The sequence below is a fragment of the Pseudochaenichthys georgianus genome, chromosome 22 (assembly GCF_902827115.2).
Source record: "Pseudochaenichthys georgianus chromosome 22, fPseGeo1.2, whole genome shotgun sequence".
NCBI lineage: Eukaryota > Metazoa > Chordata > Actinopteri > Perciformes > Channichthyidae > Pseudochaenichthys > Pseudochaenichthys georgianus.
Genome location: NC_047524.1, coordinates 9,996,031 through 10,018,992, shown reverse-complemented (window position 1 = coordinate 10,018,992; position 22,962 = coordinate 9,996,031). Strand labels below are relative to the sequence as shown.

General features: G+C 40.9%; 1 protein-coding gene across 1 annotated transcript; it reads left to right on the top strand.

Moving 5' to 3' along the window:
• The first annotated feature begins 932 nt into the window (after window positions 1-932).
• LOC117467708 (serine/threonine-protein phosphatase PP1-beta catalytic subunit-like) lies at window positions 933-22,933 on the top strand. Its single transcript, XM_034111534.2, has 8 exons — window positions 933-1,035; window positions 6,299-6,430; window positions 14,022-14,252; window positions 14,355-14,459; window positions 14,573-14,644; window positions 18,792-18,943; window positions 21,053-21,187; window positions 21,280-22,933. The coding sequence occupies exons 1-8, from the start codon at window positions 984-986 to the stop codon at window positions 21,382-21,384; spliced, it is 984 nt and encodes a 327-aa protein (XP_033967425.1). The 5' UTR covers window positions 933-983; the 3' UTR covers window positions 21,385-22,933.
• The last annotated feature ends 29 nt before the right edge of the window (window positions 22,934-22,962 follow it).

The window sequence follows — 22,962 nt, the reverse complement described above, 5'->3', positions numbered from 1 at the left end:
TCCCACAACAATATACATAAATAAATGGCATATTTTGGACATAGTTCGAATGGTGATTAATCATGATTAATTAATTTTTAAGCTGTGATTAATCTGATTAAAAATGTTAATCGTTTGACAGCCCTGATTATTATGTACCAGAATGTTAAAATAAAAGTTGTGCAGCACAATCTTAGCAGATGTAAATACAAATTCAACATGTGGCAATTATGTGCATGATAACTAACTTGGATATACAATGAAATGTGTTATATCCTCTTTTTTATTTCAATGTCTTCGCTTGTAATAATTGTAAATGTTTGTTGATATATCTGGAATAAATTATTTGTAATCATTCATATAAACTGTAATCTAGTGTAATTGTTTGTATGACATCTGCACAGTCGGACAAGTCCAGGCATATTGTTGCCTGTCTGGCAAATCCCCACCAGGAAATACTGAACATATCATAAATTACATAAACCACCCATCCAGAAATGATTCTCGAATCACAGATCAGCCTGCATGTAATGGTCGTCATAATAACCACAGGTCAAATAACCCATTGAAAAAAGAAAAAAGGGGGTTTGATTGTAGTGCAAGAATAAGGCATTTTTTCACTTCTCTTATTTGAGAGCTGAAATCATCACTTTCATTGCGAATATATATATATATATATATATTGCTTTGTTAAATAATTATGGTGTATTGCTATACCCAAAATTACCCAACAATAAAATAATTCATATTAGCTCAACCTGAACCGGCTACAACATAAAAAATATTCTTTACTATTTTTTGCATCAGTAAGAATGATTCAAACCCCATAATGTACACATCTAACAAACAGGATTATATGCTTTTACTTTTGATGTTTTAAGTATATTTTTCAGTAAATGTATCCGTCATGATCATGCACGGTTACTGTTTTATTGACAACAGCGCCTCCTGGTGTATGTAGCGGGGATCGAACCGGCCAACACTACTACCACATCAGTGTGAAGATGGCGGAGGGCGAATTGAACGTGGACAGCCTCATCTCTCGGCTCCTGGAAGGTGAACACTTTGAATAATGTCTCTAATGTTTCACAGAGTTAGCTGTTTGTGTTCTCTAAGCTTGGTCCGATATCTTTTCTGTAACTACCGCGGTTGCCTCTGCACACGCAGTGAAAGTGTTAGCATGTGGGGCTAACGCCAGCCAATTGTAACGGTGTATCTCCGGCTAGCTGTTAGCTGGCCGTGTTTATAAACACAGCAGTGAACGCCTACATTTCTCAGTTTTCGCAGTTATGGTAACATTACTCCAAATAAGTAATACTGCTGTGTCGTAGTCTTCACTTAAGCATGTATTAAAAGTTGTTGGTGTGTTCAGGTTTATTTAATCTCCAAATGATGAAGGGCTGGAACTGTCCTGACTCCTGTCCGTTTTAACATGCAACGCATGAACATGTTGTCATGGCAGTGACGGTCGGAACTGTTACGCACTTTTAATGTTAAATAAGTTAATATATTTTAAACAAAATAATGTGTTTAACATCGATTTTTACCAGCATCCCTGTCCATAAATTGTTCAATATCCGCGGTGCTGTAATTGTTTGTTATACTTTACTGTGTAATTTCTGTTCACGTTACATTAAGGAAAATTACCATCTTGGAAGAGTTGTTAAATCTATAGAAAATGAGCTACATTTAAAATATAGACAGTAACATGGGTAAGCATTTTGTTTGGATGCCCTTATCACTATCTTAGACTTATTTGAATTGTGACGTAGTTTGCTTTTTGTTAAGCAACTTTTATGTCTGTAGGTTTGTAGCTGTGTTTAAAGGGCATATTTCTGGAATTCATTAGTATTGGTACAGGTGAATAATACCACAATCTCAAAACATTAAACAAGTAAGATAGACTGTATAAAAACTGTGTGTAAACCCTGACCTGTCAACACATTTAGTTTCTTATCTCCAGTTTAAAGTATGTCATTTTGTGTTGCTTTGTTCACAATCTCATTATTGCTTTGGTACTTGATAAATAGGACAAAAGGGATTTTTTTTTTTGGTATGTAAGGGCTAGGTTTTGGCAATGAGACGGATGTACAAACATAATTTTTGTGTTGGCCGTCCTCATGCTCAGGGAGTTTTCTGATCCCCTGTGATATGTGCTTTGAGTCGACCAGACCACTAAGGCAAAATCAGCTGTCCTTGGCATACTTTCCACCAGTATCTGTGACTTTGTTGGAAGGATGAGACAGCAGCATGCCAGCACTGAAATTCTAAGATTTAATATTTATAGTAACTGCTGGAAAATGCCGTCACACTGCAGCTGCCTTATGTTTCTTGCAGTCTCAATTTCATGTTAACATTACTTTTAAATGGTGGAATCATTTAAAAATAAGTACCATTACCTCACAGCCTGCAATCATCTTGTTTACTCCTCTCAACACACTATTTATTCTCTACTGGAAACCTTGTTGATCCCTTCACACTGAGTTTTCCTTGTTTCTCAGATTGAACCACAGTGACTTGTTGATTGTTGCTCATATTTTCAATACAAGTTGGAATTGGCACCTTTCATAGATGGTCAGTTTTTCTGTGATCTTGTTGAGCACGATATTGTGTTGTTGTTTTTCTATTTTCAAGCCCTCTTTTCAAACAATGATGCCTAATTCCTTGGATAATAATCATTTTATAGGCTCCTTACATAATTGTTCAGCTTAGTAGTTGTTGGGGTTAGTTTACACCAGGATTTGGATAAAGCACATGTGCAAATAATTTATGATTATGTTAAATGTCCAATATAAAATATACTTTTTTGATTGTTTCGGGTCAAGTTGTAGTAGTTCCATTTGGAAGTCTTTTTGCTAGTTAGTTAGTTAGTTACTGTGATGGGTTTTTTGTTTAGTGGATTAGTTTGGATCAGTGACTGAAGAAATAACAATTCTAAAGGGTTTAGTGGTTTAAGCCCAAAACATTAAACCTGATAATTATTTAACATTAGATTTACATTGTTCAATTTTCCAAACTCACATTGGTTTCTCATATAGCATCTCTGTATAGTATGTGTATTCACTCTCGTTGGAGCTCCTGCCCCCCCCCCCTCCCTGTGAGCCCAGTGTGCTCTGATTGGTCAGCTCGCCCACTCTGTTCTGATGAGTAAACCACCGTTACAGCGGAACATCAGTGATTATGTGTTACAATGGCGTTGGCAACCAGAAAATGACACCAGTAATGACAAACAGATGAGAATGCTGCGTGGGGTCTGGGTGCCGTGTTGGCGGGAGATTGCGGGGCTCGCTGCTGCGGACAGTGTGAGCTGGATTACTAGGGTCGTTTCCTGAAAACACACACTCACAGCCTGCCTGTCAGTTTGTTTGTGTGCTCAGGCTAAGGCTGCGGCCACACGAGGACGAAAACGGCTAAACGCATAGGATTAACGCAAACGCAATCGCAAACAAGCTTTCGTCCACACGCAATAGTCATCCGGATAGTGTCTGTCCACACGAGACCGCTCCGTTTAGCTCCAACCGCTGGAGAAGCTGCAGTACATATGCAGGAGCCTGTACGTGGCGCTGTAACTTCCTCCACAAAAGCAGCGAAGAAGCATGGTTGCCCTTCTGTTTATTCTCCGTGGTGGGGGCCGAGGGAACCGGGCAGAGTTTTTCGCCAGTCAACGTGTATTAAAGTTTAATTCTTCCGGACAAAATTATAAAAGTCCCGGTCAAAGGTCTTCTTTGTTATTTATTGAGCTTTAAAACAAATGAATAACGACTTTATATAATATAATAATAAAATACACGGAGCCTCTCTTTTTCCTCCCTCTCTTCAGACAGCGTCAGTGTCTGTCTCATGCAGCAGCTGATCCAGTAATGAGTGACCCGGCCGACAGTAAAAATAAACATATTTATAACTAGTTTAGGGAGTTTGAGAGGTAATTAAAATAGCTAAGGGTGATGATCTGACTTGAAGTGTGTGTTTTGCTGCAGCGGGAGGAGCGGCAGGTGAGCAGAGCTGCGTGTCTCCGTCCTGTCAGATTAGACTTCACTCGCGTTTAGGTCCATATCGAGAGAAAGATAAATAATCTGAATTCAGTGTGCAGTTTACTTTGACGCGGGGGTGAGCAGCAGGGGTGGGGAGAGGCGGGGCTATTGCCTCATCATTATCAGAAAATGATCGTATAGGGCGTACACACGGAGCCGTTGGACCCCCCAGAGCGCTGCGTATGCCGTTCTATCCACCTTGGGACCCGTTATCGTTTCCTCAGTCGTTTAGTGCCGTATTCGGTCGTCCTCGTGTGGCCGAACGGTCGATATGACACTAAACAGTAACGCAAACGACCGTTTTCGTCCTCGTGTGGCCGCAGCCTAAGTTCAGGCTGAGTTTCGTGGTGTATCGCTGTCTCAGGCTGAGTTCACGTAGATAAATCCACAGGGCCTGTGTGTGTGTGTGTGAGGAGCTCCACTTGTAACTGGGCATAGTTACGTCACCATACTCGGAAAGAAAAAAATGGAAAAAGAAAAATCTTCAACGAGGCGTTCTGGGGCAACATAGACAGGTATTTTCTGTGTTAGAGTTTTACTCGCTATAGGGTGTACTTTGAGGGTTTGTGACTTTGCAGACCGTTTACATGCAGAAAAAGCTACATAACACACAAGGGGACAGGTAATAACCGGAAAAGCAGGACATGGGACCTTTTAAAACTTGTCGTCACACACACACAAACAGAGGTTTGGTATATTGGTTGCAAATCCTTGTCCTTGCTTCATTTTACCCTTCGCCCCTCAATGTTCTTAAGAACTAATCTCTTTTAAAAGTGCTAGGCTGCAGAAGTGGGAACAGTGAAAGTTCAGTGTTAAAGCAGGGCATCCGAGTTTACCTCGCCCGGCCGCTGAGTGAACATCCCTACTTCTGCAATCTCATGCTTCACCCAATGCGGCACACGCGTATGAAACGGATATATTAGATTGGTGATAAAGAAATGTAATAGTGTGAAATGGATGGTGTAAAGCAACACTTGGTTAAGGTTGGTGGAGCCCTAGAATAGTTCTTGGTTCTCGGTTTGACCATCTGTGAGGATCCATGTTTCTCTGGTTCACTCACCTCTCTCAGATTTTGTTGGATTACATGACTAATGGGCTGCTGATAGTGAGTGCAGTGTGTAAGCAGAATGTGAGTACAAAAATGCATGCACTAAGCTTTAGGACTGGCTCACTAATACATCAGCTAAACCATTTTGAACTGTTTTCTTTTTGGTCATTCTATAATTTGTTATTCTATAAGGATTAAGTACAAACAATTTAAAAGTCTCTCTTACTAACATGCGTTTGTTTCACTGGGCTCAGCTATGCTTTATTGGGATCTTTAGTGGGCGTCAAGCTTTAAGGCAATTCCAAAATAGTTAGTTATTACATAATTGCTCAGTCAGGCTTTCCACAGTCAGTGGTTCATCTTTTACACAGTGCTTTGATAAGCTTTTTGTGAATTCAAACTGAGATTTAATCAAAGATTGCTATATTATATTATTACCATTTACTATATGCATAATTGAATTCAGTGTCAAAGCACTGTTCATCTCTGTTATGCCCCCACTATTGTTATGGTAATGCCTGACCACTTTATTAAATCAATGAATAATCCTAAAAAAAGGTAACTAGTGTGATGTAGACACTTCTGACACTCCTCTTAATATGCGGTAAAAGCCTGAGAGCAACGTTTTGCCTAGTTGTAACAGGATGTAACTGATAGTGTGCTTTTTAAATGCATGACACCTTTGAGAAACATTGCACTAAACACGCTGTCCAAATATTAGACACATAAAGTGCAGAGTTAGAAACTAGATCGAAATGATGCACGCCACAAGGCTCTATAGCAAGGCAGGCAGTTTTCATGTCAAATCTCACTCTTCATATCTCTGATTTCTTTTGCCTGCTGACTGTATCCAACATTTGCAATTCTCACTTTTCTTTTCATCATTGTGAGATAAATCTGTTCCAAGAGCTGTGGCATAACGCCAGAAAGTAGGCTTAAGCTAACGGTGCAACTACACAGCCAATCAACCCACACCGTGCTGAAGATGCAAGCTGCACTCATAGTATATGCAGTGGATGATACTTAGCAGTTATAAGCTACAAAACCATTACGTACACATCTCATCAGATTTTAGAATTATTATGTGATGATTCTCCCGACAGTGTTCTTTTTTAACCTGAGGTGAACATTTATTGTTCCATGGCCTGCATTCTGATGAAGTTGGGGGTTGCTGATTCTGTCGTATTAACACTGACAATGATGCTAACAGTTACTAACGTGTCTTTTCTCTCCTCTCCAGTACGAGGATGTCGCCCAGGAAAGATAGTCCAGATGAGCGAGTCAGAGGTGCGAGGCCTCTGCATCAAATCCAGGGAGATCTTCCTCAGTCAGCCCATCCTGCTGGAGCTCGAGGCTCCGCTGAAGATCTGTGGTCAGTGCTGTTCATCTCTGACCCTCATCTCAATTGTTTATTTAGCCTCCTCCTTTTCCTCACTCACGTCCCTTCCTTGCGTCTTACAGTGATGCAAATTAGTCGCTTTTCGGCGCCTCCCGCTTTTTTAACGCTGATTTGGGTGACTTGTGTAATTCGTGGAGAACCGAAGAGTTTTTGTTTTGGGGGTGGGGGTCGGTCCGCCCGTCCATCCGTCAGTCCGACGGACAACTTCTCACTTCAAAAAAGAAGAAGAAATCTAGACCGCAAAATAATTAAACAAACGAGTGCCTGTTTTTTCTGGCCAAGGACAGGTTCCTTGAACACAACACGAGCGTAACGTGTCTTCACGTGGTGTATGTCTCGTCTGAAAGGAGTGTAGACTGGTTGTAGAAAAGCTCTTTAAATTCGTTAGCATAGCTAGCTAGCTATGCTAACGAATTTAAAGAGCTTTTCTACAACCAGGTGGAAGAGAGCTCTCTCCTGAGAGGCTCAAATAACCTCAGCTCAGTGAGGTTAAGGCACACCTTGATATGATCATTATAGTTATTAGAGACAATAGACTAAATGAAAAACAGGTATAAAATACTATATGACAGTAACAAAAAAAGTTGTTTAAAAGGAGTGATTTGAAAATATCCAAAAAGAAGAATCTGCTTACAGTTCTGTTTCATAAGGGTGTTGCTCTCAAAGTGCACCAGATTGATGCTTTTACCTTCAATATTTAAAAGAAAAACATGCCCCCGGACCCCCCTAGAGGAGGTTAGGTCCCCCCCCACTTAAATCATGTTCACATGGATAGGATACTAAATACATTTGCACACATCTTGTGTCCATATCTTTCTGGTGTGGTGGTCATGCCACACCCATGCACATGCATGCATGGTAAGATATCTGGATTAAGAGGTTGCTTTTTCTTTGCACAGCATGAATGAAAGGCCAAATGAATGGGCTGTGAGTTTAGTTTTTTTAAGCAGAGGTTGAGTTCAATCATTTGTACGGCCCTCGGAGGATGTTGTAAAAATTGAAAGGAAAAAGGTTCCCCTCCCCTGCTGTAAATAATAATAAAACCCCTTGATTTATAACTTAACATCTCTGTCTCCTATTGATCTGAGTATATTATAAAGAATAGCCAGTTAATTGAAGCATTATAGCGCAGGCCTTTGTCAGATGGTATATTACGCTGTTTTTTTTCTGCCTCGAATAGTTCTCTCTTTTTTCACCATACCTGGTCTTAGCTCCGCCTCCGTAAGACGAGGAGTCCTCAGGTATGAGTTGGGATGTCCTCGTTCACTCAAGCGTCTCCATAAACAACGCCCTTTACTTCTGCTGTGAACAGTCTATCACCTGTCACTGGACTTCCCTCCACATAATTCCCTTCAAACCCGGAATTCAGTTTTCTCATTGAAATGATTTCGTCCATCTCTTCCATTCATCTCTTTTATCATAGTTTTCTATGTATTATTTTCGGTCCTGTATTTGTTTTTCCAGGTATAACATTTCATTTTAGTTATAATTCTAATAATAATTGATGGATTCATTTCATTATGGTATTTGAGCTTGTTTCAGATCAACTTTTGTATTGGATGTTGTTATTTAATTTGTCCTACAGAAGAGAGACAAATCACTAAAATATTTATTAGTTATGCTACCCGTATTTTTATATATCCTAAATGTTTGACGTTCTGTGGGTCAAAAACCACAAGTAATAATGTTGTAAGTTATTATTTTATAATCAAAACATTATTATTGAATTTGAAAGTATATTTTATAGAGTATGATCTCCTCATTCGTTTAAGAGATTTATATATTTTACTCTTCATGAAGCACTTTAAACATTTAATGACTCTGATCCTCCTTTATTAACGGTAAGAACAGCTGCAGTGAGCAGAGGCTGTGCAGCTGGGGGCGGAGCTCTGATGCGCGAGGAGTGAAAACACTTCCGAGTAGTCTGCTCTCATATATCCTCCCTTTCGTCCCTCACCCCTCCTCGACTCCTCCATGTGCATTTAAGCGATTGGGAAGTCCTTTAACATGGCGTGTCTTGATCGATTTCCGAGTCGAGGAGGGACATAGAGATAAACCTATTGTTTAATTCTCATTTCCTCACAACATCATGTTAGTTTTAGCTCTCGTCACCCTCTATATAACATATGGCGCAGGTTCACATATTGTGTACCACTGTTGTACAAACATAGTATGGACAGACAGTAAAGCAATTCATGTTTGCAAGCGCACTCCCTGACAACAGTTGAAATGCTACCACTATCACTTTCTCTTGCTGGCTCCTGCACATCTCTGCAAACTCCCACATGCTTTATCTCTTCCCTCCTGAGTATCGCTCTAATGCAAACAGCTGTCTAATATACATGCCGGTTCCTCAAAAGTACAGTACACAAGCTCACATATACAGTATATACCCTCAGGCTCACACACAGTACACGTGTGGCTGTTCTCTCCTTCCCACACATATTTACTTTCAGATTGTTGTTATGTAGGTCTAATAATGTGTCAAACTAAGAGAGCAAATATTGTATTCAAGTAATGAATGTCACGTGAAGCAACATTTCCATAGATATTGTTTCTTCAAATTGACAGTATAATGTTTCAATATGTAGTAGGGGTGTAACGGTTCACAGAAGTCACGGTTCGGTTCATACCTCGGTTTGGGGGTCACGGTTCGGTACGGGTTCGGTACAACAAGGAAAAGCAAAAAAAAGTCCCAAATGCATTTTTTTTGTTGCTGTCATTTATTTTTAACAGTAGTGCAAGTTTTGTTATGAAAATAAGGAACTCTAACATTTGGAATCATTAAATGTATTACACAGTTAAAAACAAACCACAAACAGTTCCACACACACTCAGATGGCCATATTATTTATAATGGCTGATGTCAAACAAAAAGGTTAAATAAGCTGTACAACTAAAAAGAATGTCTTGAAAATATTCAAATAAATAATAAGAAAGTGTTTGAATCACAATCAATAAAAGGCAATTCAGAACTGTATAACATCTCCTGATGTCAAAATATAAAATAAATACAATGATAAATATAAAACAAAATATAATCTGTACCTTTAGGAGCAATGCCTAACATGTGTAATTAACTTGTGAGTGTGTGAGGCCATTATGCCTAAATAAAGGTACTCAAGCTTTACTCTATTTTCAAGTTGTTCTTCAAAAAGATGAGTTTGTCTACGTTGTCAGTAGTGAGGGCAGATCTGTTGGCGGTAACTATGTCACCTGCCGTCGAGGAAACCCTCTCGCTGGGGACTGAGACTGACTCGGATGTGATTGAGCATGTTTGACGTGTTACCACTAGCATACCGCACCGCTGTCGAACAACGCCGACACACCGTCCTCGTCCGATCCACAACTCGCACCCACCCCATCATTGTTGTAATCCACAGGGAACCCGAAATGTTCCCACACAGCTGATTTAAAAGAAGCAGGTGGGTCTTCTAGCTCCTGTGTGTTGTGTGAACTCGCCATAGCTAACTTTTCTTCTTCATGTATTTTGTTCGTTTGGTTCTTGTTCTTAATTTGTTATTTACGGGCGGCTGGCTTTTAGGCGCAATACCGCCCCCTGGATTATATATAGTGTAATACTGCCCTGAGTGACAGACTTTTTTCCCACTCATAAAAAAAGGCGTATTCGCCGTGTGACTGCATGTGCCGAACCGTGACGTCCGAACCGTGACGGTACGGGACGAATACGGATACCGTTACACCCCTACTATGTAGGCATCTGAATCATTGTCTGGACTCATCCATGCAGACCTAACCCATGCGCATTACTCTCAAATATGTATGAGTTTGAGGTCGTGCTATTTGTCAGTGTGTGCAGTTTCTTTATCTCTCCTTTACTTTCTCTGTATTGTTGCTGAACCCCTACCCCCAGACTTGCTTTTAACCCGCGGCTGTGAGGCCTTTAGGAGGACCAGCACTGAATATAAAGACCAAACAGTGAATCCTTTCATTATTTACCGAGGCCACATGGATCAGGTTCTGCGCCTCCTCTCTCCTTCACAGTAACTTTAATGCCACAGGCATACTTTTGCCCGTGTGTGCATTTATTGTATTTATTGTCTAATTATTTCTCTATGAGTTTGACTTAAGATGAAGTGTTGTATACATTCATTCATGAGGTGATATTTCACATTATACTTGTACATATAGCATTAAATTGCATTTCTAGGAGTAGGGTCCTTTTAGTTATTTAAAAATGCGAAAGTCATGCCATCTAAAAAGCCAGACTAGATTACAGTTAGGGACTGTAGCCTGTTTGATGAGTGTTTTTGTGTTTACTTGTTTTCATCGTGTAATGTGCTCTGAGCAGTATTACTCAGTGTTTTCCTCACACCACTGATGTGTTTTTATGTGGGCGCTTTGAACCTGGTAAATTATCTGACTACACAAGGTCATGCAACACTGCACTTTAATTACAGCTTTGTTATTGGAGTACCTGTGATCTGATGCTACGATGTTAATGCAATGGCCATTACATTGTGCATGCTTTTGTTTTTTCACTATGACTGATATCATTTGTCTATTAGATCTTTCAGAGAATGTCAGCATGGTTTTGGACGTTACTCTACCACACATGGGTGCACACGAGATGCACTGTCAGGGTTTTATTATCACCGTTGCGGGAGATACATTGTGTTTATAACACTGACCTGAGCTTCATCTTTCAGCCTTTTGCTTCGCTGTTTAAACCCTAAATCTCTGGGCTGCTATTCTCAGACTGTAAAAACTGCAGAGGCAGTGCTGAGTTAATAATTCACTGTCATCCTACAATTCCTTGTGAGAGGGCAGGCGGGGGGGGGGGGGGGTAATGCCACGTAGGAAGTAATGCCAGTCTTTGTAAAGCTCACAGATTCATAATCAGTCATGCAGCAACTTTTACTGTGGAGATGAGGATAGTTAGGATGGTAACACTAACCTGCAGTCCCGTTTAGAGGCACACATTTTCAAACAGCCGGCAAATTAAATGTTAGTTTGTACAGGAATTCATGCATAGCCCCCCCCCCCCCAACTGTCTCTGCAGAGATTACAGTCTGTGTTGGCATTGGTACCATTGTATCCAAATGCAGCTTTGTGTGTACTGTAAAGCGAATTGTTTATGCCTTATGCCCATTTCTGTTTTGGTGCGGGCACAGACAAGCGTTATGGTTTTGTGTGTTGTCCTCTGTATTTACTCTGTTGTTTAGTATGTGTTGTTTTCAGCCCACAAAACGAATCATCTTAAAAAAGTTTTTTCGTGTTTTTATGTAGCATTAGTACCCTTTAGCAGTCTTCAGATCTGGTCCCAGCATTACCCAGACCAACACACTGCAGACTTAGACATGACTAATTTTGTCACTGATCTTAATTGGCAAACAAAAAGAGGTATATAAAAGTCGTGTAGCTATAAAACGGAAATATTGGAAAACACCTCTGACACAGGGTTGCCTGCTTTTCACCTACCATAACCTTTTTACCGTCCAATAAGGAGTTAAAAGAAAAATTAGGGTTTGAAAACGGCAACAAGAGTAGGAGTCATTTTAAAAGCGTTCCTGTTTTCATTCTGACAGATTGTTACATGGACTATTCTGCTGGAGCACTGCATTAATGTCAAAGCTTGTTTTATTGAAGTCTTGACATTGTATTATTAATGTGAAGGATTGAGAATTTGTTAACATTACCAGCACTTGCATCAAAACTCTGTATGGCAAGCTGGGGCTGCGTGTCCAGGGCAAAGGAAATGATTGATGGTGAAACACAAATCCACTGCTGAGCACAACAGGAGTTAGACTTCAAACATATAGAACTGTTCCTCAAATCGTTCTTTTGCACGGAAAAAAGTGTGTTTTTTGCATGCCATCCTGAGGCACAGGCCAAAATAAGTACAAGCCTGTTGCCGTGTAGGTTAGATGCCAGCTGTGGTTTGGGTTACGGTGTCTACAGACAGGCAACATGAAGTAGAAAAATCAATGCCAGCCACTCTCATTATACACTGAACAAAAAGATAAACGCAACACTTTTGTTTTTGCTCCCATTTTTCATGAGATGAACTCAAAGATCAAAAACATTTTCTATATACACTATTTTCAGTATCTGGTGTGAGGGGTAGGGTTAGGGTAATGTTGTGAATCGAGTGGCCCATGGTGGTGGTGGGGTTATGGTATGGGCAGGCGTATGTTATGGACGACGAACACAGGCCACTCGATTCACAACATTACCCTAACCCTACCCCTCACACCAGATACTGCCTGGTTTTCGGACCCCCCCAGACCCCCCCAATAAAGCAAAAATGCACGTTTCAGAGTGGCCTTTTATTGTGGCCAGCCTAAGGCACACCTGTGCAATAATCATGCTGTCTAATCAGCATCTTGATATGCCACACCTGTGAGGTGGGATGGATTATCTCGGCAAAGGAGAAGTGCTCACTATCACAGATTTTTTCAGATTTGTGAACAATATTTGAGAGAAATGGTTGTTTTGTGTATATAAAAAACGTTTTGGATCTTTGAGTTCATCTCATGAAAGATGGGAGCAAAAACAAAAGTGTTGCGTTTATATTTTTGTTCAGTGTATAAAGTTGCATTTCTTTTTGGTCAATTTAATCTCGGAGCGAGACGGCTGTGCAGTTTAACATTTTAATTTACCGGTGCCATATTGTGAAGCAGCATTTCCATAAAGAAATGGTGCCACATGAATTCCTATTTTGGTCACAATAAAGCCGGTTATTATTGTCTTACTGTTTCTGGTGATACTCACTGCTTTTGTGTCTGAAACACTTAACCCAGATTAGAGCAGCTCTTGAATTAGTGCGAGAGGACATAATAAGAAGCAGGTCTTAAGTGCTGAAGAGTCTTCTGTCAGAGATCCTGTGCTCTGATACGAGCTGCTCCAGCACAGCGCTGCCTGACTGATGTCAAACAGAGACAAGGTTGACCCTGAGTCCTGACACAGTTGTTAAAATTAAACGTCAGTGTGTCCCTTAGGATTTCTTCCAGCGGAGGAGGTACCTTTTCAAGCTGCCAGAAGATATTTTAGCACATATCCTGACATGAGAAGAGCTTTGGACAAATATTTGTCCAATTGAAATGAAATGCTTCCAGACTTCTTCTTCCTCTCTCCTGTCCTGTTACTCTGCCAAATTCGTCTTTGTCCTGTTCTCCTTCTCTTTCCATACTTTTCTGTCTAGCTTGCGATATCTGTCGCCCTGTCTAATAATGAAAAACATGGAATAAAGGTACTCGATTAAGCAATGTAAAAGAATGGATGATTTTAAAACACTCACACTAGGCAGTACATTTCAAATTCAGGAGACCAAATACCAAGTACCAACTTTATCATGACCATCATAAGCCCTAATATGCGGTTTGGATACTAAACATTTTTTATTTCTTTGTTATTAGCTCCTGCATTGGCTTTGGTTATATTCTTAAATGTTTCATGATTACTACTTTTCTGCTCTAACAGCACAGTTTTTGTTAACCTGTTCTCTTTGACGACGGTTACTTTAATAAAGCAGCCTTTCATTGTGACTGCACTTACAGTAAACGGTCAAATTAACCCCTTTTTCTCTCGCCCCCTTTTTTAGGTGACATCCATGGGCAATACACAGATCTACTGAGGCTGTTTGAGTATGGGGGTTTCCCTCCAGAGGCCAACTACCTTTTCCTGGGTGACTACGTGGACAGAGGGAAGCAGTCCCTGGAAACCATCTGCCTTCTGCTGGCGTACAAGATCAAATACCCAGAGAACTTCTTCCTGCTCAGGGGCAACCACGAGTGCGCTTCCATCAACCGCATCTACGGCTTCTACGATGAGTGTACGTTCAATTAAACCCACCTTGAATACTGTACCCAAAGTTTGCCTTGATGCACATATGTAGCTTGATTTTAATAGATTGTTTGCATATGTGTTCCTGCAGGCAAGCGTAGGTTCAACATTAAGTTGTGGAAGACCTTCACCGACTGCTTTAACTGCCTCCCTATCGCTGCTATCATTGATGAGAAGATCTTCTGCTGCCATGGAGGTACAGCAACTGTTCACATTCGTTTTTTCTCGCCTTGGTCGTTTTTTCTTCTTCTCCTGATTGAGATATAATTGTACTTGAAATATAGCTTTACATTTGACATAACTTTTTAGGGCTATCGCCTGATTTGCAGTCAATGGAGCAGATTCGCAGGATCATGAGGCCAACAGACGTGCCTGATACAGGTAGTGTGTGTGTGTGTGTGTGTGTGTGTGTGTGTGTGTGTGTGTGTGTGTGTGTGTGTGTGTGTGTGTGTGTGTGTGTGTGTGTGTGTGTGTGTGTGTGTGTGTGTGTGTGTGTGTGTGTGTGTGTGTGTGTGTGTGTGTGTGTGTGTGTGTGTGTGTGTGTGTGTGTGTGTGTGTGTGTGTGTGTGTGTGTGTGTGTGTGTGTGTGTGTGTGTGTGTGTGTGTGTGTGGATAACAAGTCCACGGTGCGATATTGAATAATAAAGAGGGGAAAACTTTGTTTTACTCGGAAGATGTTTCTTTATTACATAATAAATCTGATTTGTACAGCATTTTAGTAGGATAGCAGTATTTTAAAGTGTCAAAAACAAAGTGACAGTAACAGACTAGAACAAGAAAACCAGTGTTTTTGTACCTATAGTACTACAAAACAAAGTAGGCATTTTATTTGTGCCACTGCATCTCACAAATAAACAAGGACATTTAATAATCAGACCCTGCAATAAAATAAATCAAGTTTCACTTTAGTTTTTCAAGTAACTCAACTCAAACTCACTAAGATGTTTGGGCATTTACAATATCCCCTGCTCTGGAAAAAACTCTCTCGCTTGGTACTGATGTTGCTGGGACAGCAGTGGTCGCGTTAACCGAATATTTGATTTAACAATGACGGAAAAATCTGAAAGCAGTCTGTCATTTTGACAGATTAGAACAAACTCGGAACAGCGCCAACGTTTCCCCGCAGTGAGGCGCTGGTGTTATGCCAAAAGGAAATGATATAGTTTCCAAACCGTACTTTTCCGTACAGATCAATACATGTCTGGGAGGTTTTGCTTTACGCTGTGTGCGCTCCCGCGAGGTGCATGCACACACGGCATAACACCGCCCCCCCTGTTGACAGTTCACCAGCGTGCTCTCTTGTGAACAGTTCAGACCCGACGGGTAATAAGGGATTATGACGGACATTTTACAATCCTGTCTGTCAAAATGACGGACAGCGAAAAAGTCTAACGCCACCTCAGTGGGACGGAGAGATATGCTTTGGCCATGGGTGACAGCAGTGGGTCAAACTGCATTGTCTCTCCACCACTTCAACAACAATACAGTTTTTGCCAAGAAGGTGAGGCTTATTGACAGGGCGAGATATAAATATACTGTTAGTACTTGTCAATGTCTCTAGGTGTGTAAATGTAGCACTGTAAATACGATGTCCTTTTGTGTTCTGTTGTTTTATGTTCATGTTGTAACCTACTTGCTGCCATGTTGGACAGGTCTCTCTTGAAAAAGAGATCGATGATCTCAATGGGACCACCTGGTTAAATAAAGGTTTAAAAAAAAACAATCGCGGTAGATTTTGTCAGTCTCACGACGGTATTGGGACTTTTATTTACCGCGATATTCGGTATATTGTTACATCCCTAGTGTGTGTACACTAGGGTTAGTGTACACACTAGGGGACCTATCATGCAAAATGCACTTTTGTACGTCTTTTATACATGAATATGTGTCCCCGGTGTTCCAGGGAACTCACCAAGTGTCAGAAAATACAACCCTCTCTATTTTCCTCCATACCCAAATCTCTAAAAAAGGGGCTGCAACGGATCTGATACCAAGCCCCCAGGAAGTGCGCCGGAGTCGGATGAGAATATTCGTGCTGGTCAAACGGCGGTACTACACTTCCTTTAGGTTGCTGGGCCCGGAAACACTTTTTCCCATTGACTTACATTGGGAAAGAGTGGTCTGTAAATCGTTGGATAATTTTTTTTAAACTAAATAAACTACCCAGTATGAACGTTTGTATAGCCCTTATTAAAAACATTCGTTCCACAAGTTGTAATAATGTGCTAATAACGTTATTCTGAGAGTTATTTCCCTCTGCATTATGAACGCGCATCTAATCCACGGGACCGCCCGGCCCGTTCATGTTACGTGTTCAGCAATACATGCGTTTATCTTTACCCATGGATGCACAATAACAACGGACCCATATCGCCTTACTGCCAGCCCACGGAGCTGTAATAATGGATATATTGCACATGTTTGCTGTAATTCATCATTTGTAAAATATTATACTACATGGGCTGTATGATGTAAATCTTGTACCGTAAATGTTGTATTAAATAAAGTTAATATTACCGACGTAGATTAACGTTCCTGTAGCTTCTTATTGCACTTACAATTGTTTTAGTTACTTGTGGGCTACTTAACATGAATAATCACAGTTACTATCCTTTTACTCCATCACATTTCAAAAAGAAATAGGCTATTGTTATTTTAACTCCACCACAGTAATCCATCATCAGCTTTACTTTTTAGATAAAGTTTTAACTCACAATTGATCATAACAGGCTTCAACATATACATTTTTATATATTACCAAGTGGTTTCATGTACAACCCACACAAGTATCATGCTAAATGAAGCTCTGTTGCTTGGATATCACTAGATCCTGATGTCAGCGTAATATAAAAGTACATAACGATTGATGTGTAACTTAGCATAATTTACTAGCTAGCTGCTAACTGCCGCCTCGTTAATATAAATCCAGTACCATACTGTCATGAACGCGCGGTGCTGTTACGTGTACGCAAATTCACGTGCTTAATGTGAACGAGCCTTTTGGGCGGCGTGGTTAAAGTTGCGCATGCTCTGAGTACACATACGGGTACTTCTCAGGCATGCCGGATAATCTGTGACGTTTCGCCCTCTCAAAAGTTGGGCCATTTTGTCATCATGCGCCATTGAGCAACTCATAGGAATGAATGAGGCCCAGCCTCCCACGCTGTATCCAGTTCTTATTATACATCCATGTCTGATACAGACTGATCCAGATTTGAACACTTTACTGACGTCAGTAAAGTGGTGCTACGGCTATTGGTCAATTCTCCACCTATCAGGGGAATGAGAGGTTGGGCCATGGCCGGCCATTGCTGCTCGAAAGCGCTGGAGACGCTGTAGTACATATGCCAGGCCTGCAAGTGACGCTGTAGTCTGCCACAAAAGCAGCGAAGAAGACTTCCCTTGCATGGTTGCCATGGTTGCCCTTCTGTTTATTCTCCGCTGTGGCTCTTTTTCTCCCTCCCGAGGCAAGCTTTTGCGCCTCCTGCTTTAAAACAAATGAATAATGACTCTATATAATCATATGTAAGGGATAATGTGCAGCGACGCGGTCATTATGGGGAAAAGAACACCGACAGGCCGATCGGGAGCCCGACGCGAAGCGGAGGGATCTAGATCGGCATGAAGGCACATTATGCAATGTGCACATTATCCCGCTTATTACACGGCCACATTCTCGACAAAGTAACGACATGACTCCCAATATTAATTGAAATACTTTTATGGATTTAGAAAATGATTTTATTGATTTCAAAAATAGTTGTATTGATTTTAAATTGACCTGCATCCGCTAAGAAAAATAGTCCGTTGTTACTGTTTGAGCTAACGTAGCAACGGCAGGAACTGCTTCGATAGTGTTTTTGAGGAGCTTTTTGATTACAGATTTGAAAACATCGTTGCTTGCTTTTAAAAGTAGCACAATTAATTATGTCAAACCTTGGAAAGTATCTAGATATCCCTGCCCTAATGCCAAAAGTAACTGGCAACTGAATATGTGTCGCCGTTTGATGTCTATGTCTGGACCGCTGCGTAAAAAGGAGGGTTTCTGCCCCGTTACTTCTCTTCTTACTTCTATAAGAATAAAACACGTGGACGAAGATCTCTTTTTCTCCCCCTCTTCTCCCCGCTGCAGCCTAGCAGCTGATCTCAAAGCACGCTCCCCTCTCCTGCAGGGGGGCGTGGTCAGCTGCAGCTCACAGAATCAGCCCCCTGCAAAAACAGCGCTGGAAAGAGCAAATAGAGCGAAATGAGGCATGACTAAAATGCAGGATCTTTTTGGTATTTTGAAAAAAAAACTATATTCATATACTTTATATAGGTATGGCCCTACAATATATTGTTCAAATATAGCATGATAGGTCCACTTTACTTAAGTACATGCTCATACTTGGTATACGTTTTCTTGAATTAATGTCTATCACATCAGTAGATATTCTGTGCTGCATCAGTCGGATCTCAAGCCACTTCTTCCTCTCCTTTCGACTCTTACCTAATTATGTCTCTATCTTTCCTCTCATGTGTGTCTCAGGCCTACTGTGTGACCTCTTGTGGTCGGACCCAGATAAGGATGTACAGGGCTGGGGAGAGAACGACCGCGGGGTCTCCTTCACCTTCGGAGCAGATGTGGTCAGCAAGTTCCTGAACCGCCACGACCTGGACCTCATCTGCAGAGCCCACCAGGTAATTATGAAGGGAGTTGGATGGTATAAATTAAAAGTGCATGGCAAGCAAACTTGGAGACTTAAAACAGTTTGGCCATGCACTTTACTTATAGTGGACTTCCATTAGTGTGTGTGTCTTTGGAACAAGTAAATACTGTGGAGGAAACACAAGCTAAACCACATTATTAATAGGCCTGCTACAGCAGTCTAGCCCAGTGTATTTCTCCCCCATGAATCATTCATTATTACTTCATTTTGCACTCAGTTATTGTCAATCAACTTTTTTGCTGAACCAAGATAGAACAGAGAATAAGAACCTGCTGTTTGCAAGACACTGGCAACATGTTTATTAAGAATACAACAGAATAGTATCTATGGTGTCACCCAGAAACAAAATGAACACAAAAACATGTGCTCAAGATAAAAGCTTCACATGAAACAGGACATATTTCTCAATTGTAAAACAGTCCTTTCATTTATATCCATGGTGTACAGCCTACCTTCTTCTATTTCATTTTAAGGGAGCAACTCGAACTCATGAAGGAGGGGTTGTGTTTTATTGACCAAAAACTATTTGTTTTCAAAAGTAGAATGTATACATTGTAGAGATGTTAAGATTCACCGATTCACATCGGTGCACCGGCATAAACGTTCAAGATGCGAGTGCACCGGTTGAAAGAGTGCACATCGGCTACAGTTTGGGTTGAACCGGGTTGAACTCGCGATGCATCGATTGCGTAGCGTCTTTGCATCGGTAAAAAACCGATTCATTCATATAAAATCCCCATGTCTTGTCAGCAGAGACGATCTTTGATATTTGCTTCGCCACTACGGAGGCCGAGAGTCTCGGTTATCAACACACACGGAAGTTGAGGAGAAAGAGAAACACAACGCACCGAAAAATACATACAAATCAAACGTTTGGCAACACTTCTGATTGTTCAAGAAAGACGGTGTAATAGTCCTTTATGCTATATAGTTGACCGCAGGTCATGGAGAGTAATAAGGTATCCGTAGACCTTTGTATGAGGTATCTTTATTACTCAACAGGTCTACAGCCATGATACATAGATCCGTCCAGATGCGGGCTTGCATACACAGTATCACTCCGCAACCGCACCCCATCAGTAACGTCCTGATGGTATATGTGCGCGGCACTATATACTACAGACGGTCAACTTGAAAAATCGCTCGCAAATTGTTAACGATGCCGTAGTAGTACGAGGAACTTAGCGACTTAGCCACATAAAGAGGCGACATGGGGTTTGCGGCTGAAAAGAGAAACCTGAAAGTTAGACATATGAGTTAAATCACTCAGTGAGGTGTTCTGTCAGAGAGAGTGGTGTTTAGTTTACAGCAGCCTGTGACGGCCAATAATAATTTAAATGTCTTCCTCACTGTAAGCAGTTATGAAATACCTGTTTGTGAAAGGTTATTCTTTATTGTTCATATAGAACCCACTGCTTTCTGCTCACTGGTGAGTTAGAATGAGTGTTAAGCACATCAGGCTGGCAGCTGGGCATTGCTCTATGGTAGCTGTTATTTGCACATTGTTAATCATGAGCAATGCATCCTTACATTGTTTAACTGTGAGGTGTTATACAATTGTACTGTAGCCTACTCTGGAGAGCTTTTAAAGGTAAACAAATAAATGGCATGATGGGATGTGCAGTACCAAATATGTAAAGCACTTTTTTGTTAATTTATGATTTGCTGCATATAAGGAATAAAACAAAAATCCTCTGTCGTACCATATTGAAGTATCATTATTTTTGCATCGTGTTGAATCGCACCGAATCGCATAATGTTGAATCAAATCGTATCGAACTGTATCGCAACAGGGGTGAATCGTATCGTATCGCATCGCCTGGTGTTTCAAATGTATCGTTAATGTATCGTATTGTGGCAACGTATCGAGATGCGCATCGCATCGGCCTCAGTGATGGAGATGCACATCCCTAATACATTGGCTGTTTTGGTTCTGCGTTGGGTGCTTTGTATTGATTCAGATGTAGGTGGTTGTGGACACATGACAATTATAGCAGAGTAGGTTTCTGAAACCAGCTGGTTCTGTGTGTGTTTATCGATCGCTGTAGGCGGTGGAATAATGTCCCGTGTCTTCTAACAGGTTGTGGAGGATGGCTATGAGTTCTTTGCCAAACGCCAACTGGTCACACTCTTCTCCGCTCCAAACTACTGCGGGGAGTTCGACAATGCAGGCGGCATGATGAGTGTGGATGAATCCCTCATGTGCTCCTTCCAGGTATTCTAACAAACCATTATAACACCTTTTTGATATTTAAACTAAACTTCATCTCAGAAACACTCACATTTTCTCTCTCTGTTTTTTTAAAGATCCTAAAGCCCTCGGAGAAGAAGGCCAAGTATCAGTACGGTGGTGTAAATTCTGGTCGTCCCGTCACCCCACCCCGCACCGCTCAAGCCCCTAAGAAGAGGTGAACGCACCGCCTGATCTCTCACCCGCTCCGTCCCTGGTCTGCCATCATGGCGACCCCTGTAACTCCCCTGTATAGCGAAGATACAGGGCTTATCTAATTGCCCAAATCTTTCTCCTCTTTCTTCCCCCACTCACACAACCTTCCCAAAATCCACTGACAGCTCTTTTCTTAATGTGTATGTGTACATACATTTGCTGTGACCAATCTCTTTTTTTTTTGCCTGTTTGTTGGTATTTTTGATATTATTAACAGAGTTTGTGGTTTTACTTCCAATGCCATTTAAAGTTTTCTGAGGTTCTGTGTTGTCTCCGCGAAGAGGGACAGAGTGATTGAGTTAGAGGAAGTCTTTTTGAGTTTGACAAAAACACAGTAGAGATTGAACATTGTTGTTGTTTTTGCCTTGACCTCTGAAAGCAGAGAAAATCCTTCCAATGTGTTACAATGAGACTGAGGTCCTTAGACACGATAACATTTCTTATATTCCGGTTTAACTGTTTGAAACATTATTACTGCGTTTGCGGTGAACTTGCGGTTGTTATGCAAGCGAACATTTTATATAATTAACCATTAAAAAAAGTGCACCTCCCTATGAGTAGCAAGGAATGTGAAGAGACCGGCTTGAATGAAGGATAGAGGGTAAATCGGATGCTGCTGGCAGTGGACCCGCTCTCCCCAAAACACAACGCCCTCTGGGCATCCATTCCTCTGCTCTGCTATGCCTCCCTGTGCCTCGACTCCACACCCACACAAAAACACGCCTCTCCTCACAAAGAGCTGCTATTGACATGGTCTAATTATTATTTGTTTATGATTATGTTCCCAAAGTCCTCTTGATATTTGATGAAAGATGCTGAGTTTTTTTTCATGTCCATGCATTTAAATATGTGTGACTTGTAGTCAGTATCTTACCTGTTGACATACTGGATAAATGGTGTACTAAAAGTGTATTTGTATGAAGTTAAGGAAAGAAAACATCTAACAGCACTTGAATAAAAAGCCAGCTTCACAAAATGCTCTACAGTGTTTGAATTGTTTAGGGCTGTGGGTGTAGAGTACACAACATCAAAAACATAATGAGGGAAGTTTGTTCTTGGAACTGTTGTAAGTAATGTGCCAGCTATCCTCCTGTCACATCGCCCAGTGTGTCCTGGTAATGAGTTTGAAAGCTGGAGGAGTCAGGAGTGGCAGGATCGGCCGTTATGCGATGTGACAGTGATGCCACCTGGTGTATATATACAGTAGTACAATACAAATAACAAGTGAGTTTCAAACCAGACAGCTCAGGATGGGCTTTTCATTTTATGTCCTGGGAAAAATGTTGCGAGGAGGTACTGGAGGTTCATTTTAGTCTTCTGCAAAGAAGCAACATCGCCCATTTGTGGCTAACCGTTTCCTTTTTTCAATCTTTAGTTTGCTCTTTTTGGTAAAATGCTTTCTGTGGAATTTTTCTGTTTCATGATTCTCATTGTTTTCTTTATATTCACTTAATTTATTTCACAATACTGATAATAAGAAAACAATGAAGTGTTACCAAAAGCTGTTTTGCAATTTATACAAGTTTGTTTGAAACTATAAATCA